This window comes from Asterias amurensis, chromosome 10 (genome assembly GCF_032118995.1).
Source record: "Asterias amurensis chromosome 10, ASM3211899v1".
Taxonomy (NCBI): Eukaryota; Metazoa; Echinodermata; class Asteroidea; order Forcipulatida; family Asteriidae; genus Asterias; species Asterias amurensis.
Genome location: NC_092657.1, coordinates 3533389 through 3551986, shown reverse-complemented (window position 1 = coordinate 3551986; position 18598 = coordinate 3533389). Strand labels below are relative to the sequence as shown.

The 18598-nt window shown below is 38.3% G+C and overlaps 1 protein-coding gene across 1 annotated transcript; it reads right to left on the bottom strand.

The window, feature by feature from the left end:
- Nucleotides 1-15912: 15912 nt before the first annotated feature.
- Nucleotides 15913-17040, bottom strand: LOC139943428 (somatostatin receptor type 5-like). Its single transcript, XM_071940241.1, has one exon. It carries the CDS (start codon nt 17038-17040, stop codon nt 15913-15915), a length of 1128 nt encoding a protein of 375 aa, XP_071796342.1.
- Between the last annotated feature and the right edge of the window lie 1558 nt (nt 17041-18598).

The following is an 18598-nucleotide window of genomic DNA, read 5'->3' as shown; positions in this document are numbered from 1 at the left end:
GCATCCATGTCAGTGAGCCCTGCCTATATATATCTTATAAATTCATTCTCTTCTGTGTGAATCAGGTATTCACCTGTAAACTGTTGATATTGTGCCATGTATATTTATCATAGATAGTATTTTATAAAAGAGTAAAGCCAAAATATCAATTTCAAATAATAACTAATTTCTAGAAGTATAAACACAAGGGTGCGTGCAGTGTGAATGTTTGGTTGGTTCGATTGATGGGTGAAATTCACTAATTTCAATAAACTGATAAATAAATGGTTTTTTTTTAAACCATTATCAAAATCATTCAGCCAAACATATTTTCATAAAAACACAATTCATCGTCAACACGCGTGCCAAGCGAATGTTCATGGTAAAGGAACAATGAATGCCAATCACTAACTTTTGGAACATTTGACAATCGAGGAAAGTAAAATTTAGAAAAATCAGCAAGATGCGCAAATGGATATAGTTTGTACTGCTCTGCTTTAAATTCAAGATTTTGACACACTTTTTAATTGCACTGGATACTTATGTGGATACAAATGACTGGATATACCTCATTGGATATATCTCACTGGATGTACCTCACTGGATATACCTCACTGGATATACCTCACTCGATATACCTCACTGGATATACCTCACTGGATATACCTCACTGGATATACCTCACTGGATATACCTCACTGGATATACCTTACTGGATATACCTCACTGGATATGCCTCACTGGATATACCTCACTGGATATACCTCACTGGAAATACCTCACTGGATATACCTCATTGGATATACCTCATTGAATATACCTCATTGGATATACCTCATTGGATATCAATCTATGGATATAGCTTACGCGAAATATCAAATACAGATGTACCTCACCACTGGATAAACTCACTGGATATACCTCAATGGACGTACCTCACTGAATATACGTCAAAGGATGGATATACCTCACTGGATATACCTCAATGGATATACCTGACTGGATATACTTCACTGGATATACCTCGATGGATGTACCTCAATGGACGTACCTTACTGGATATAAATCAATTGATACACCTCACTTGATATACCTCACTGGATATAATTAAATTGATACATCTCACAAGATATACCTACATGGAAATACCTCACTGGATATACCTCAATGGATGTATCTTACTGGATTTACTTCACTGGATATACCTCAATGGATATACCTCACTGGATATACACAACTGGATATACTTCACTGGATTTGTTTCAATGGATATACCTCACTGGATGTACCTCACTTGGATATATCTCTCTGGATGTGCCTCACTGGATATCTCAATGGATGCCTCTCTGGATACACTTCAATGTATTGATATAACTCTTTGGATATACCCAATGGATGTACCTCACTGGATACTCCTCAATGGATATATCCCAATGGATATACCTCACTGGATATACCTCACTAATTGCAATAAACTGTTTATAAATGTTTTTTTTTAAACCATTACCAAAATCATTCAGCCAAACATATTTTCATAAAAACACAATTCATCGTCAACACACGTGCCAAACGAATGTTCATGGTAAAGGAACAATGAATGCCAATCACTAACTTTTGGAACATTTGACAATCGAGGAATGTAAAATTTAGAAAAATCAGCAAGATGCGCAAATGGATATAGTTTGTACTGCTCTGCTTTAAATTCAAGATTTTGACACATTTTAATTGCGACGATGTGACCTCTGACGTCACACGAAAACAATCCTTTGTGTTTTGGCAGCCAGCTAGAAAGTGTACGCAATCTTACTGTGCCTGGCGAAACATGACGTGTAGAGTGTTTTGTCAACAGAGGGCGGTTTGAATGTAAACATAGGTCCCATCGTCTGTAGGCCCAACGCTACTCGGTTTTTTTTTTTAGATAGTTTCCAAAATTAAGGCATACATGAAATTGTATCACAGTTAAAGGCTTAGTTTAGGGTGGATATCACAGGCATAATAGTTGAGACTATTTTGTTATCATCTTTTTGAAGAATTATTTACTTTGAAAAGAATTATCAAATCGTTTAGGACGACACTGTTAGGTGAGGGGCGGACGGCTGTGTTGGAAATGAGGAGGCCGTAAAAAAAAAACAGGCTTAGTTTATAATTATCAAATTACTAATTGATATTTTGTTCATTATTTGTTTTGGAGAATGATTCATTTTGTAAAGTAAAACAAAAACTCAGCCAGGAAACCATTTTAGGTGAGGAAGAGACGGCTGTGTGGGGAAATGGAGGAGGCCGTTTAAAAAATAAAAATAATAGGCTTGGTTTATGTAGCATCATGTTTGATTATACTTTTTTTCATTGTTTGTATTGAAGAATGAGTCACTTTGTAAAGTAAAAAAAAAAAAAACTCGGTCAGGAAACCATTTTAGGTGAGGAAGAGACGGCTGTGTGGGGAAATGGAAGAGGTCGTTTAAAAAAACAGGCTCAGTTATGGATAGCTCATTATCGACTATACTTTTTCAATATGCGTTTTTAAGAATGATTCACTTTGAAAAGTAAAGAACAAATCAGTCAGGACACTGTTGTTAGGTAAAGAAGAGACGGCTGTGTGGGGAAATGGAGGAGGCCGTTTAAAAAACAGGCTTAGTTTATATTGGGTAGCATAATTGACTATTTATATTAGTTTATATTGGGTAGCATAATTGACTATACTTGTTTCATTATTTGTTTTAAAGAATGATTCACTTTGAAAAGTAAAGAACAAATCGGTCAGGACACCGTTGTTAGGTGAGGAAGAGACGGCTGTGTGGGGAAATGGAGGAGGCCGTTTAAAAAACAGGCTTAGTTTATATTGGGTAGCATAATTGACCATACTTGTTTCATTATTTGTTTTAAAGAATGATTCACTTTGAAAAGTAAAGAACAAATCGGTCAGGACACCGTTGTTAGGTGAGGAAGAGACGGCTGTGTGGGGATATGGAGGAGGCCGTTTACAAAATAAACATAATAGGCTTGGTTTATGTAGCAAAATGTTTGATTATACTTTTTTTTCATTGTTTGTTTTGAAGAATGATTCACTTTGAACAGTAAAGAACAAATCGGTCGGGACACCATTGTTAGGTGAGGAAGAGACGGCTGTGTAGGGAAATGGAGGAGGCCGTTAAACAAATAAAATAAAAATAAGTGACGGATCTATAAATGATTTAATCCAACTAACTATAATATTTTGTTCGCACACTTTAAAAATTTACTAACCACTGAATATGTTTCACAATGTAAATTATTGAAAAGTAGACCTATCTTAGAAGATCAAACAAACAAAATTTGTACTTTGCAAACTTTGAAAACTTGCCGATCAGAAGTGATTTTAAAAACAATCAAAATTGTTTCCTTGTCGCGATGTAAGAGACATAAAACATTATACTGCTGATACATGCCCCTTTAAGACTTCTACTATCGATATGATAAAACAATAGAACACCTATTGGGAGGCTGATTTTACCTCATTAATTATGCACAAGATTTATTAATTTGGGAAGACCGGGAACGAGGTGGGCTCAAAGTTTCACGAACAACTTTGAGCGGACGCCCTCCCCCCCCCTTCGCACCATGGGGAGAAAAAAGTGCGCCGTTTGTCGTAATGCAAATCCAATCCAACTAGCTTATTTAATGTATAATAGTTATTTTTTGCGGTAACACCATGTGTATCTACTTGCTAGGTAAAGTTTGTTCTTCGAGAACTGTCTTGCTTTATTCTACTAACGCGGAGTAGATGTTCGGGGGTTCGGGAGACTTCTCAGTTCTGAAAAGGACTGCCCTGCTTTTTAAAATATTACCCGTGCGGATGGTGACAACTACTTTAGCCTATAGAATCGTGATCAACTGTACTACCGCAGTAAGTCAGTTCTTAAAAAGAGGAGATACACACTGGTGTCCGCAATTCATACATTGATATCTCACCATGCAGTGCCTCAAATCCATAGCTTCTTTAAAGGCATGTACACGTTTGGTAATTGTCGTAGACCAGTGTTCTCACTTGGTGTATCCCATCATCAGCATAAAATAACAAGCCTGAAAAATATTGGCTCAATCGATATTCGGTAGTCGAAGTTGCGAGAAAAATGATGAAAGAAAAAACACCCTTGTGGACGAATTTGTGTGTTTTCAGATAGGAATAAAAGACTTCTAGCTAGAAGTCGTTTTTATTGTTTTAGTGACAATAACCTCTTTCTCAAAAACTACGTTACTTCAAAGGGAGTCGTTACCCACAATGTTGTATACTATCAAATCAACAGCTCTCAAATGCTCGATTCCAAACCAGTTTTTAAGTTAATAGTTGTTTTGAGTAATTACCAAATGTGTACCTTCCCTTTAACTTGCCACAAGTCGTGCTCTAGTAAATTTCCCATTTTCTTTTTATACTAATTCGACCCTTTACATTCCCGATTCTCCCGTAGGAATGCAGGAGTAAGGGGTGCAGTGGAATGCAACGTCGTGCGCAAGATGCACTTGTGGTGTGTCATAATAGCCTACTATCAACTTGTTGTGTTCTTATACACGAAGTTTTCAAGCCCTCATAGAGAATGCTGATATCTTTTGTGCGACGTACATACTTCAGCAACGTGAACGTTTACAGCCGGGAATGCACAGAAAGTCAATGCCTATTCACAAAACTTCGGATGGGAAGAATGGACTGTCTCTCCTTTTTTTGCTCAGCGGACCGGCCCGCCAAGCTTGCACGTATACCACGCAAGGAATATCATTTCCTTGGAGTCGACGAGACTATTGTGTGAGCCCTTCAAAATGGTCAATATTTGATGGTTTTGTTTAACTTTGAAGCTGATACTGGAACTAAAAATAATTCTTAATTTAATAAGAAACTATTGAGTCAGTTTTGACAGGTTGAAAACTATCCAATTACTGACTGTCCTGCCTATCCCAACATTCACGCAAAGATCTCACAATGAACATTACTTTACCGGAGTCGACGAAACTTCATGAGCCCTTCAAAACGGTATGCAGTTTGAGGGGTTTGTTTAACTTCGGCGGTAAAACTGGAACTAAAACTACGTTTTCTTAAGAAACTATGGAGTCAGTTTGAAAGGGAGAAAAACATCCAATTTGCTGACTGACTGGCCCGCCCATTTCAGCATGCACGTAAGATCACACAAGGAATCTGTTCTGCCAGAGTCGACGAAACTAATCTTCAAAATGTGAATTTAACGGGTCTAATTCACTCTTGAGGTGATACTGAAACCACAGAGCTGAAACTATAACTTCGTTTATCTATGGATGTCCAAAATACTTCAAGCAAGCTTCATCCTGTTTGTCGATCGGTGTCGTGGCAGCCATTTTGTGACTGTGTGTGAAGTGTGTGGGACGTCGGTCCCGAGAGGAGCAGTGCACTTCCTTGGAGTTAAACCTGGAATATATTTGCTGGTTGTTGTCGAATGAACGAATTGTGTGAGGGATCCATCTATCAAACTGGAAGGAGGTCATATAATGACTTGGATGGGGTGAGTTTGTCAAACTTTAATAACATCGAATAGATGTTAAAGAAAGTTGAAGACAATTTTAAAAAACCTGTGACCTATGCGGCTCTAATTGTTTCAAACATTTTTTTTATTAGGTTCGAAGTCTTTTCAGAGCCATTTATTTTATTATCTTCATAAAATTATCGTTTTTTTTAAAAACGGGACGTTTTTCCATGTTCATCTACAGTTTTTTTTAAACATAGACACAGCTAGCCCAGGGCTAATACAACGCTAGTCCAACCTGGGCTAAACGTGTACAAAATGCGGTGAATAATAAATTATTTACAATGCAGCGTAAAACAAAAATGAATTGACCTCTTAGGAAAGGGTTACTTTGTCTGTAATGGTGGAAAAGTTTCCGTATGGCGCCACCACTTTTTCATTCGAAATAAAATAATATAGTATCTAATTTACCTGATTGACATATCCCTTTTTGTAAAAATGAGTGAAAAAGTGGTGGCGCCATACGGAAAGTTATCCATTTACAATGTAGCGCAAAACAAAAATGAACTGACCTCTTAGAAAAGGGTCACTTTGTCTGTTCTGGTACTATTGAGCTTGGTATTTCTCGTCTATTGTGTGCCCACACCTGTTGGTTACCCCATTCAAGAATGTTGTCAGTAGGGTCCTACTATATATGTACCTTCAAAAAATTTCCAATGGCTCAAAACAAGCATTCATCTCAAGTATGTAAATGGAATTACTAAGTCTCGGTTTTATAAAGGATGATTTGCGTTTAGAAAGAAAGAAAAAATCGGTCAGGACACATTGTTGGTTAGGAACGGACGGCTGTGTTGGGAATAGGAGGAGGCCGTTTCAAAAAGTAATACTTTTTAGGATCTTAGAAATGTTTTGATAATTTTGTGTATATTATATTTGTACAATTTTTAAATGGGCCAATCACTGAAAAGAAGTCTCCCGAACCATCGAACATCTACTCCGCGGTAGTAGCATAAACCAAGACAGTTCTCTCAGACCAACTCTACCTGGCAAGTAGATACACATGGTGTTTACGCAAACCAATAGACACTGAATATTTAAAAACACAAATTTTTTGAAGTAGGCCTATCTATGAAGATCAATCAAACAAAAATTGTCAGAAACTTTGACAACTTGCCAACCAAAAGTGACTATTTGACACTTACAAAAAGGGGTTACTTGTCTGACTCTTGAGCTTATTTGTATTTCTCGTCTAATGTGTGCCCACACCTGTTGGTTACCCAATAACCGCACAATGCGGAAGACCGTGAACATTCCAAGATTGTTGGCTGAAGGCCTTATGTACCTTCATGAATGTTCAATGGCTTAAAACAGGCAGTCATCTCAACTCTGTAAATGAAATTACGAATAAAAGCTTCAGTTGTACAAAACACCATGGACCTCGTTGTCCATCGTTGCGGTACCGCTGCCGAAACATAAGATTCGAACTGCCTCTAGCTACCGGGCAATCTCGGTAGTCTGTAGTTGGTAAGAGTATAGACACTGCTCTCTAGAATTGGAAGGGTCGTGGGTTCGGAGCCAATGCATGCGATTATTTTTTTCACAGGACTCGGGAAAGTACTGAGTATACAGTGATAACACACATCGATGTATGGGTAAAAACCAAAGTTAATATTCTTTACCCCCGATGCATGTAATATAGACCCCTTTACCAATAGCCATTCCGCCTAGTGCGGTCGCACTGGAACTTGGTAGGATACTTTAATTGCTATAAGAAGGGCATACCATTTGTAATTTTGCCTAAAAATTGATGGCCATAAAACTTACTTGAGAAATCTTGATTGTAAAGCTCTTTGTATGTGATTTACCAAAGTAGACCATATTTAGAAAGCAATGTTCCTTCCGACGAACAAACAGCCTCATCGGTCAAAACTATAGGAGAGCCCTTCGCCCATTATAATGCGGCTTTGGATGTGTTGAACTGGACATTGGTACTCTAATTTGCTAGGGAGGATACCTTTGTAATTTGTCTAAAAATTGATTACCATAAAACTTCCAAACAAACTCATCGGTCGTAGCTGTAGGTAATTAGAAAACCCTCCGACCATTATTATGCGGCTTTGGATCCGTTGAACTGGAAATTGGTACTATAATTGCAAGGGAGGATACCTTTTGTAATTTTGTCTTGAGGTTGATGACCATAAAACTTACCTAAGATATCTTGATTGTGAAGCTATTTTTATGTAATGTGATATTTGGAAAGCATTGTTTATTCTGACGAACAATCAAACTCATCGGTCGTAGGAAAGGTATAAATTGGAAAGCCATTCGACCATATTATAAGGCTTTGGATGTGTTGAACTGGAAGTTGGTACTCTAATTGTTAGGGAGGATAGGCCTACCTTTTGTAATTTGTCTCAAAATTGAGACCATAAAACTTATTTAAGAACTCTTGATCGTGAAGCTCTTTTTTATGTGATGTACCAAAGTAGACCATATTTAGAAAGCAATGTTCATTCCGACGAATGAATAGCCTCATCGGGCAACGCTTTAAAAGGTAATTTGAAAGCCCTTTCTCCACATGCGGCATTGGATGTTTTGTTCTGAAATTTGCAAGGGAGGATATCTTTTGTAACTTGTCTTAAGGTTGATGACCATAAAACTTACCTAAGAAATCTTGATCGTGAACTCTTTTTTATGTAATGCACCAAAGTAGATGATATTTGGAAAGCATTGTTCCTTCCGACGAACAAACAAACTCATCGGTCGCGGTCGTAGCAATTGGATTGTCTAAAAAATCATGACCATAAAACTTACTTCTATCTTAAAAGATATCTTGATTGTGGAGCTCTTTTTATGTAATGCACCAATTAAGTAGATGATATTTGGAAAGCATGGTTCCTTCTGACGAACAAACAGCCTCATCGTTCAAAGCTGTAGGTAATTGGAAAGCCCTCCGACCATTATAATGCGGCTTTGGATGTGTTGAACAGGAAATTGGTACTCTAATTGCTAGGGAGGATACCCTTTGTAGTTTTTTCTAAAGGTTGATGACCATAAAACTTACCTAAGAAATCTTGATCGTGAACTCTTTTTTATGTAATGCACCAAAGTAGATGATATTTGGAAAGCATTGTTCCTTCCGACGAACAAACAAACTCATCGGTCGCGGTCGTAGCAATTGGATTGTCTAAAAAATCATGACCATAAAACTTACTTCTATCTTAAAAGATATCTTGATTGTGGAGCTCTTTTTATGTAATGCACCAATTAAGTAGATGATATTTGGAAAGCATGGTTCCTTCTGACGAACAAACAGCCTCATCGTTCAAAGCTGTAGGTATGTGGAAAGCCCTCCGACCATTATAATGCGGCTTTGGATGTGTTGAACAGGAAATTGGTACTCTAATTGCTAGGGAGGATACCCTTTGTAGTTTTTTCTAAAGGTTGATGACCATAAAACTTACCTAAGATATCTTGATGATGAAGCTATTTTTATGTAATGCACCAAAAAGTAGATGATGGAAAGCATTGTTCCTTCCGACGAACAAACAAACTCATCGGTCGTAGCTTTAGTAGGTAGTTGGAAAGCCCTTCGACCATGCGGTTTCGGATGTGTTGAACTGGAAATTGGTACTCTATTGTCAGGGAGGATACCTTTCTAATTTTTCCAAAGGTTGATGATAATAAAATTATAGTAGAAGCAGTTAACAGCTGTTGAAAAATTGTGAATATTTAGAGAAACGTCTTTGGATATTTTGTCACTTGTAACTGATACTTAAAGGGGGTTATAGCTTTTGTAAACTTGTCAAAAGAATTGATGATCATTAAACACTTTACTGAGAAGCACTGCAGCTGGTGATAATGGTGAACATTTTATAACTGCAACGTAACAAATGTAAAAGTACAAAATCAAAGGAAATGTAATATGCCTACTACTTAGGCTACTACAACTCGCACTTTAAAGGCAGTGGACACTATTGGTAATTGTCAAAGACCAGCCTTCACAGTTGGTGTATCTCAGCATATGCATAAAATAAAAAACCTGTGAAAATTTGAGCTCAATCAGTCATCGAAGTTGCGAGATAATAATGAAAGAAAATAACACTTGTCAAACGAAGTTGTGTGCGTTTAGATGGTTGATTTTGAGACCTCAAGTTCTAAATCTGAGGTCTCGAAATCAAATTCGTGGAGAATTACTTCTTTCTCAAAAACTATGGCACTTCCGTTTCTCACAATGTTTTATACCATCAACCTCTCCCCGTTACTCGCCACCAAGAAAGGTTGTATGCCAATAATTATTTTAAGTATTATTACCAGTAGTGTCCACACCGCCTTTAACTGGTAAAATTTTCGAGAACGCGCGAGTCTTGCACAATCCATTTAGTTTCAATGTTACTTTATTTTGCTGTATATTCATCAATGCATTGTGATAACAAAAGCATAAAAAGACTATAATGATCAAAACTCGTTTAAAAAGTATAACAAAATGAACCACAAGGGAAACTGACCGGGTAAACAAAAAAAATTAGATGATTTTTGGGGTTAAACAAAGAATTGACTAGAGTGGGGATCGAATTTCACTCTAGCCAATTTTTTGTTCAACCCCCAAAATCATCTAAAAAGTAAAACGTTACAACAATAGATACGTACTGCTAATGGACTGTTTAACCACCACAGTAACATTTCAGACCCAATTTGCTTCATCATCATTTCTACGATTGATTTTTCAGAATCGTTAATAGCTGTAATAAGATTTCATAGTTTAAGCGTATTAACTTGTATCAAAGCGCTTCGGGCTACGTCTTTAGGAATCTCTAAAACCACCGGGCCCAATTTCATAGAGCTGCTAAGCACACAAATTTGCTTAGCGTGAAATTTCTTCCTTGATAAAAACAGGGTTACCAACCAAATTTCCAGTTGTTGCATATTGCTTGTTACTGGTATTCAGCTGCTGTTTGCTTATCCTGAAAACCAAATGAAAATTTGGTTGGTAAGCCTGTTATTATCGAGGCGAACATTTCATGCGAAGCAATCTTTTTTGCTTAGCAGCTCCATGAAATTGGCCCTGAACTCCTGTGGAATATGCAGCACCGGCTGCCTGTTGAGTACACATAATCAAGTTACGCGGCCCAATTTCACAAAGGTAGTAAGCAGAACAAAACTGCTTTAGCGAATTTGTATGCTAAGCTAAGCAGAAAATGGGTGGGGCACCAGTCACAGCAATGTAAATATTATGGAATTGTGGCCGGTAACCAGTTTCTGCAAAGCAATATTTTGTTTGTGCTTAGCAAGTTTTTGGAACATACAGGCTTAATGGAATTTGGCCCAGGACTCTACTGTAAATTTGATGCATATAAAGACTGACATTAAGTGTTTAATACTTAATTTGATGTTATGGATCATCACACCTTCCATAGTTTTCATTTTTCTGAAATTGGCCTTGCATGAGTGAATATAAATAGCATCAATTCAAAAAGGGTTTTTTGTTTTACTATTTAAGCTAAAATTTATATACTATTTAAGATAAAATTTATATACATTAAGATTAAGATGATAAAGAAAATGTATTTCTACAATTCACACTGTTCTCCAATAGGCTTATAATGTTGTGTACAAGATGGCCGCGACTTTTCATAGCAAAAAGGGATTATTCAATTCGAACTATAGGTATACATGTATTCAAGTTCCACAAAACGAAACCACTTAGATCATCTATGTCAGTTCGCACGCCGTGTATTTCTATAACTGACACTGTGCCCCAAAATTCTTTGTTGTTAAAAAAATCGCTCATAAAATTATTATGTTTGTTTGCAATATGCTGCCTTAGAGACAAATTATGTTTCCCTTTTAAACTTTACCATCAAATTAAAAGTGAAATTTTCATAGTTGTTTTGATCATTAAATGTTTTCCAATTTAAAATTAATTAATCTTAATCACGACGGTTTAACCTTGAAGGTATGAAAATACAATTTTATTTTGCTGAAGAGCTATTCTGTCCACGCAGCAATGCCCCTTTTTCATTAATAAATATACAACATAAAAGAGAGATTTTAAAAATTGGAAAAAGTTAAAAACCCATTTGTTTACTTCACCCATTTACTTCATTCTTGCTCTGTTTGTGTATTTTTCCCCTTTTTTTCTTAGCATTTTTTGTATACATTGTAATGTGCAGTAGAGTATATTTATATAGGTAACTGCGCAATATAAACGTCCGTTTTATTATTATTATAAAAACGAATCCATAACTTCTTGCGTAAAACTCTCGTTGTTCTGGTGATTGAATCAGAACAAGCAACCTGAAATTCTCGTCCCTTACATTAAGGTGTGCCTGCTGTCAGTTTTAATGTATTTTATAAGCGGCCCACTGTTTATGCCATTATTCCACAAACAAAATACATCGAGCCATATTGCCCAACGCGGTTAGTGACGAACACACTCGTTTCAAATAATTTCTTTAAGTGAGGCCTTTTTTTTTTTTTTTTTTTTTTTTTACAAACAATGCAATTGATCTAGTAATTGTAATACTTCAACTTAAACACTTTCTGACACTTTAAACAATTATTTATTCACAATTACTTCAAATTCAAGTAATGAAACAGCCTCAAAATATCTACATTTTAAATTACAGATTAACAATATTCTGTGTTTTTCCCATTATTTTCATCTCAGTATCCTTATGGTTGTTACTAAGAAAACAAAGCAACATAACATCCAGTCACCACCCCTTTATGTAAGCTTAATATTTTATCGGTCAAAAGATACTTCTATCAAAACTTTAGCTTTTCAAATGATTTTGTGAGAGTTTCGCAATTGATCATTGACTATTAAGTTATAAAACATTGCAGAAATCCAAAGTTGTGTTTCATTCCACTGAGATAAACCATGGATGCTTAAGGTCACCTGGAAATAGATTTTTTTCTTATAAACATAAGAGTATATGCTTACGAACCATAAAACATTTTTTTAGTAATTGTTTGTCACGATTTATATGTTAAAAAAAATATATAAAGTTGTTTGGGGGGCTGACTCCGCCTACCCTTTTTGTGACGTCAATCGAGGCAGACTTTGCCTGCAATGCGTATAGTAAACACACGTGCAAAGTACATGTAAGTCCAAGTCGTGAGTTCGTACATTTCAAAAAGTGTTTTTCTGCATTCAGCAGCAATACACCTGGTCGGCATGCCGGAAAAAAAAAATTTCTGAAACGTACAAACTCACGACTTGGTCCGTACATGTACTTTGCAATTGTGTTTACTCTACGCACTACAGGCAAAGTGTGCCTCGATTGACGTCACGAACAGCGCCCTCTCGGGTCGGGGTCTACTCTTAAATTCCGTCCCTTCAGGTCCAGGAGCAGCGCGAGAACGGCGTGCAGCACGTGCGGATTTTCACAAAATTAGTTGGTGCCCGATACGTTAGTAAACAGCGTGGTTTCGTTAATAAACTTGGCCCAATAGACCTTATGCACATGACGTCATTTCAGTAGGGCGCCCTCAACCAGAGGTCAAAAGGAGGTTGTTCATTGGCCAATCCTGTGTGCCGCGCGTACAAATCTGTGCGTTTCGATTGTTTCGTCACCGTTTTTCCACTAAGATGGCCGCTGGATGACGTCAATGTATATAAGGTCTATTTCATGGCTCTGCTTACCGTAAGCACAGAATCGGCGCTTACTGAAGCATGAAAATCTGTGCTAACGGCAAGCGTATTTCACGGGTTAGCGACGAATTTGGGCTTCTGCTCGTGCGTACTCCGCGGAAACGCTTACAAGGCTAGCGCAGAAATCTTGCGCTTGCACTAGCGGGGAATCGTGACCGTAAGCGCAGAATTCAGCAGTAAGCAGAGCCATGATATTGGGCCCCGTTCGGACCTGCAAGCCAAAGTGCAACTTGCCCGTAAAGATGGCGTCTATTGCAACTTATCAATACTGACGTGTCAAGTCATGTAATCACAAACATAAATCTATAGGAATAGTTGTATTTATATGATATTCCATTCAATTTTTTCTTCTTCTTCTGATCATGGTTACAGTTTTTCAAATCTAACTTGTTGATATGATTGGCCGCATTTTCATGCTGCATTTCTTCAGAGAGTAGAACCATCCTTTCCAGGGAAACCATTGTACTCCTTTCCCAAGTAGGTCTACCCCTTTTTGTGTATAGTCACCGTTTAGGTTTGCTCTATGGCATTTATTAAACCACCAGGCACCTCTATAGAGCACTGCACAATTTTTGTCTTGCATATTATCATTGTCCTGATCATTGGTTGTGAATGGATATCCATTATGATATTCCATTGCATCACCTGCTGTACTCTGAAGTTCATATGCACCAACATGGAGAGTGTAGTTGTCACCTGTAACAGCAAACTCACCGTAAGAAGCCCATTTTTTGTTCGACTCCCAATCTTCCATATCTATTCTGAGTTGCCATTGTCCTGATCCAGTAAGGTCACGCAGGATGTCATTTCCTAACCAGAACTCATTCTGTAGATCACCAAACCCAGATTGATATTCAGCCCAGGTACGGTAAAAGTCAACAGAGCCGTCGTGTCTCCTCTGGAACACGATCCAGCCTCCTCCATCTGTCTCCATATCACAGTAAACCTGTAACCCATCAGTCAGACTTGTAGGAAAGATGGTGTATAAACCATTGCTTCGGTTACCAGCTGTATACAACTCCAGACAATTGTTGTTACTTGTAGTGGTGGGTAGTGAAAATGAAAAAGTGTTTAAGTTGTCACCATAGTAGGCATTTCCTTGAATCTCAACGAAGTCCGAAGGGCTGTGAGCTTTGCTGGCAATATTCAATGCACAAATACCTCTTATGATGTGATAATTGAATGATGCACACTGAGGATCCATAGAGCAGTCTCGCCCACAGATCACAGGAGAAGATACAGTCTTCTGCTTAAACACATGATTCATTAAGGCTCGGTTTTCAGCCAAGTAGAATGTTGCGATGATGCGTTGTGGGTGTACACTCTGGCAGGTATGTACAACCATCAAAATCAGAACCAAGATTAAGATCATAACTTCCATGGTGATTTTTTGTCGATCCGATTTCTAAAATGTTTTCCGAGAGAAAAAAAAGATGTGTTTATTTATTACCCTTGACCGTCAGTCGCAAATGTCCTGACACTGGTAGTTAGTCTTCGGCACAAACCGTTCAAAAGAACCAAATATTTGGTCGCAAATAATTTCGGTATTCAGCCAAGTAGAACTTTCCGATATGGTTGATTTTTACTCTGGCAGGATTGTTACATCAAAATCAGAACAAAATTAGGATAGATGAACTTCTATGATGAATGTTCGTGGATTCTACTTGTGTATATAGATTAGAGATACAACGTCGCTTTAATTTTCCCACATAACTGTCGGTGCAAAATTGTTCTGACACTGGTGTTCAATACAGAAGGGTTGGTCGCATAGCGCTATATAAGAACTAGCTCTATGGTTGGTCGCAACTAATTTATTGCAGTAGGCCACACCCATTGCTGTCACCGTTTCCACAGCAGTGTAACGAAACCAACTAATATATATAAACCCACGCTATATGAAGACAATGTTGCCAGCATCATCAGTGGTGGGCTTTGATTGGCTGTTTTTATTTCCTGTGTTCATTTGGACAGTGTGAGGCAATATAATTTCACTGGAGTATTTCTTAGTGAAATTGACATTTCAAGTTCAACGGGTCAATAGGATACTGTTCCTATAACCCTGGTAAAAGTTGGAGGTTATATTTCTTGGCATTCTTTCATGCTGCTTTTTTTGAGGGAGTAGTTTGCTTACAATAAGTTACTTTTCAGATGCGCGACCATAAACTGTACGTTTGGTAATCATTCTTTTTTTAATCTTCAGGGGACCTCGATTTTATTTGCAGCCTTGCTCAAGAAAAGGAGCACATAGCTTGCTATGGTATAGACTGCCCCCCCCCTGAAAAAACGACAACTTGTCTAACAAGCCGAATGTTTTCATTGGTTAAATAGAGGCCACAGGATAAACCGTACTGTGGCGTAGGCTTTCCATATCGGTGTTGTGATTGGTCCAAAGTGATATAGCGTCGTCAGCTTTCGATCAAGTTTGCATTAATTTCAATTGTTTATTAGTGTCCCAAGGCTAGAAGTGTGACGTCAGATGTTCAGGCTAGTTTATGATGTAGTTCACACCCAATGGATCAAAATTAAAGAACAGCAGAGGGCGTCGCTACCTTGGTTCAATTTCCAGCTTCTGTAAAGTCGTGAACTGCGCCGATTTATTCAAGAAACGAAGAGCGCGCCCTCTGTCGGTCTATCAAGAGTATTGTGTTTGACTTCTTGGACCAATACTATGGCCGTATCCGAATTAGCGGCTACGGCTACGGCTGTTGCTAAAGGTTTTGCTAAGTACACAACGCATGATGACGCGGAAATCTAGACGTCGCCGTCTCTGTAGCCGCTAACTTGGACACCGCGGCGTATCACTAGATGTGTTCAAAGTTTGTTTCCCGCGCTTTGCGGTGAGTCGGTTATGGTTTGAATTTGTTGTTGAGCACGTGGACGGCCGTCATCGGGTGAGACATTGCACCGAAAAGCTTGGACGAACGCAGATCTGTATTGAGAGCTCATAGCACCATATATCAAAGGATTTATAATGGTATTTACAATCGGCGGAAGTGCAAATATCCAGCGTGCAGAGGCTCCAAGTGTTGTCTCGAATGGGCTGGGAAGATTGAAGAACAAACAAATCACTTGAATGATAGCGAATCCCGTATATGGAGCTTGGCACAGGAAGAATACTACACCATTCACAACAAGCATCTTGGCAACCTGGTTTCGAACACGTATGGCTCTTTCGCCTGCGTCACCTGTACCTACAAAATTCTTGCGTTTGTTCAGCGTGTGGTAGATCCTGATGTACATGTAGAAATTAGCAACCAGTGCAAGTAGCCAGGGGATCGTTGCTAGTAACGTAGTGAAGTAATGGATAGAGGGGTGTAAGGGATCGCACATTGTAATCACAGACGGCAGGGTAGGCATGGAGCTTAAAGCTGCTTCAGGCCACTGTAGACAGAGTTTCTTGAGGACGGCTGCATGTGGCATTATTAAACATGAAACCACAAAGCCGACGAGCCAACAGAGTGCAACCATTCTGTTCGTCCGTCGTCGACCGCGAATTTTCAGGTGTTTTAGCGGATGACACAAAGCAAGGTATCTCTCAAATGACATCATAGTCACCAGAGCAACTGATGACATATATCCGATATAAGCAATGACAACAGCAAGGCAGCATTCAACTGAATGTTTGAACGACAGATCCAAAGCAACGGGAGAAGCCACATAGAATGCTAAGTAATAGGATACATAAGCGATGAGGTAGACACAATCAGCAAGCGACAGGTGCACCAGGTAAACCGTTGTGTCAGATTTCAGTTTAGAGATGCGGAACACGACAAATAGAAAGAGTGAGATACTCAATAGACCAAGACCCAAGATACTCGGTAGAACCGTAGTTATGATGATGGTATCCGTGTGTGTATAGAGCCATTTGGACATTGTCTCTTCAGTGATGTTGAACGTATTAAGCACACTACACTCCTCTGGAGTTGCATCCGATCCCATGATGTTCACTGATGAAGAAAAGTAGATAAATATGGACAAAGTTGGTCGACGTTTCTGTCAAACAAACGAGTCAAGTCTTTCCGACTGGCGTCACAAACGCCACCTTTCGCTGTCGAAATCCGACTAAACGAAGACTTATTTTTGTCACTGTAATTTGTTGTCAAAACAGCAAAAGTAACACGACTTGAGTATGTGAGAAAGTTGAGTTGCCGTTCCTGTTGAACACACTGCACACGGCAATACTTTCCAACTGGGGTCACAGGCCTGGCCTTTTGCTGGTCAAAATGAGGATGCCCTTCTTGTCGAAATCCAACAAAACGAGTACTTGTTTTTGTCACTGTAACTTTACCTTTGCAGAAATAGACACACAAATTGAAGAATTTAAGTGCGAAAGTTGAGTTGCCGTTTCTGTCGAACACACAAGCCAATACTTTCCGGTTGGGGTCACTTGCGCTGCGTGTCCTGATAACAAAAAGGAGTGCCCTTCCTGAGTTCCTGTCGAAATAAAAAAATGTACTTCTTGTTGTCACTTTAACTTTTCTCTAAGCAGCAAAGGAAAAATGAGTTGAATATAATTATGTGAGAAAATTGAATTGCCGTTTCTGCCGAACACACAAGCCAATACTTTCCGGCTGGTGTTACAAGCGCCACGTGTCGTGTTTACGATCAAAGATGCCCTCCTTGTAGAAATCCAACATACGTACTTACTTTTGCCACTGTAACTTTATTCTAAGCAGCATAAGAAACGTGTGTTGAATACGTGAGAAATTTGAGTTGATGTTTGTCTTGAGTTGGTTTTTCTCTCGTCCAACAAGCCAATCGTATTTCTCAATAAAAAAAATATGTCACAAATGCTGCCCTGCTGCAAACAGACACGTCCTCCCTCTCAAAGGTGTACAAAACATATCCTTATTTTCGTCATTGTAAGTTAACCCAAATCATACAATAAAAAAGATGCTAAACGCCTATCACCAAGTGCGGAGTCAAAACATAGAAACAAGCTCATTAAGTAATGGGCATTAGTTTCCGTTATGGTGAAAGACAAAGTACTTTTAAGTAACCTGCAGTAGTTCTAAGCCACTTCTTCCGGCTTTTAATAAAAGCTCTGTACATTTTTATTGATTTTTTTTTTCAACATTACATCACGGAATCTTGATACTTTAGAAGAAAACAATCGCGAGAAGTTTTCAAGTGGCACATTTTAATTGGTTGTGTAAATCCATTAAAGCGAAACACCAGTACTTAGCTAAGTGACTGACTATGGTGAACAACCACTTTTAAATTAACTTAGTTATAGTTGAAATCAATACATAATTATAGTTGACATAATTATATTACATATACACTCTAAATATTTGCCTTTTGCTGATAAACTTACCATGCTTTTAACAAAATGGATTAACAACTAGCCCATTTCCTGTGGAGGTGAGCAAATGCAGAGAACTGTAATAAAAGTTGTTTGGCACCACCGACATTCAAGAATTCATAATCACTAGCGAAAATCCTTTACACAAATATTTCGAAATGTAATGTGGGTGAGGGTGTTATACGCCTCTCT

Bases quoted from the DNA above. Each gene is read 5' to 3' on its own strand.
- LOC139943428 (XM_071940241.1), bottom strand. From the start codon at position 17,040: ATGGGATCGGATGCAACTCCAGAGGAGTGTAGTGTGCTTAATACGTTC.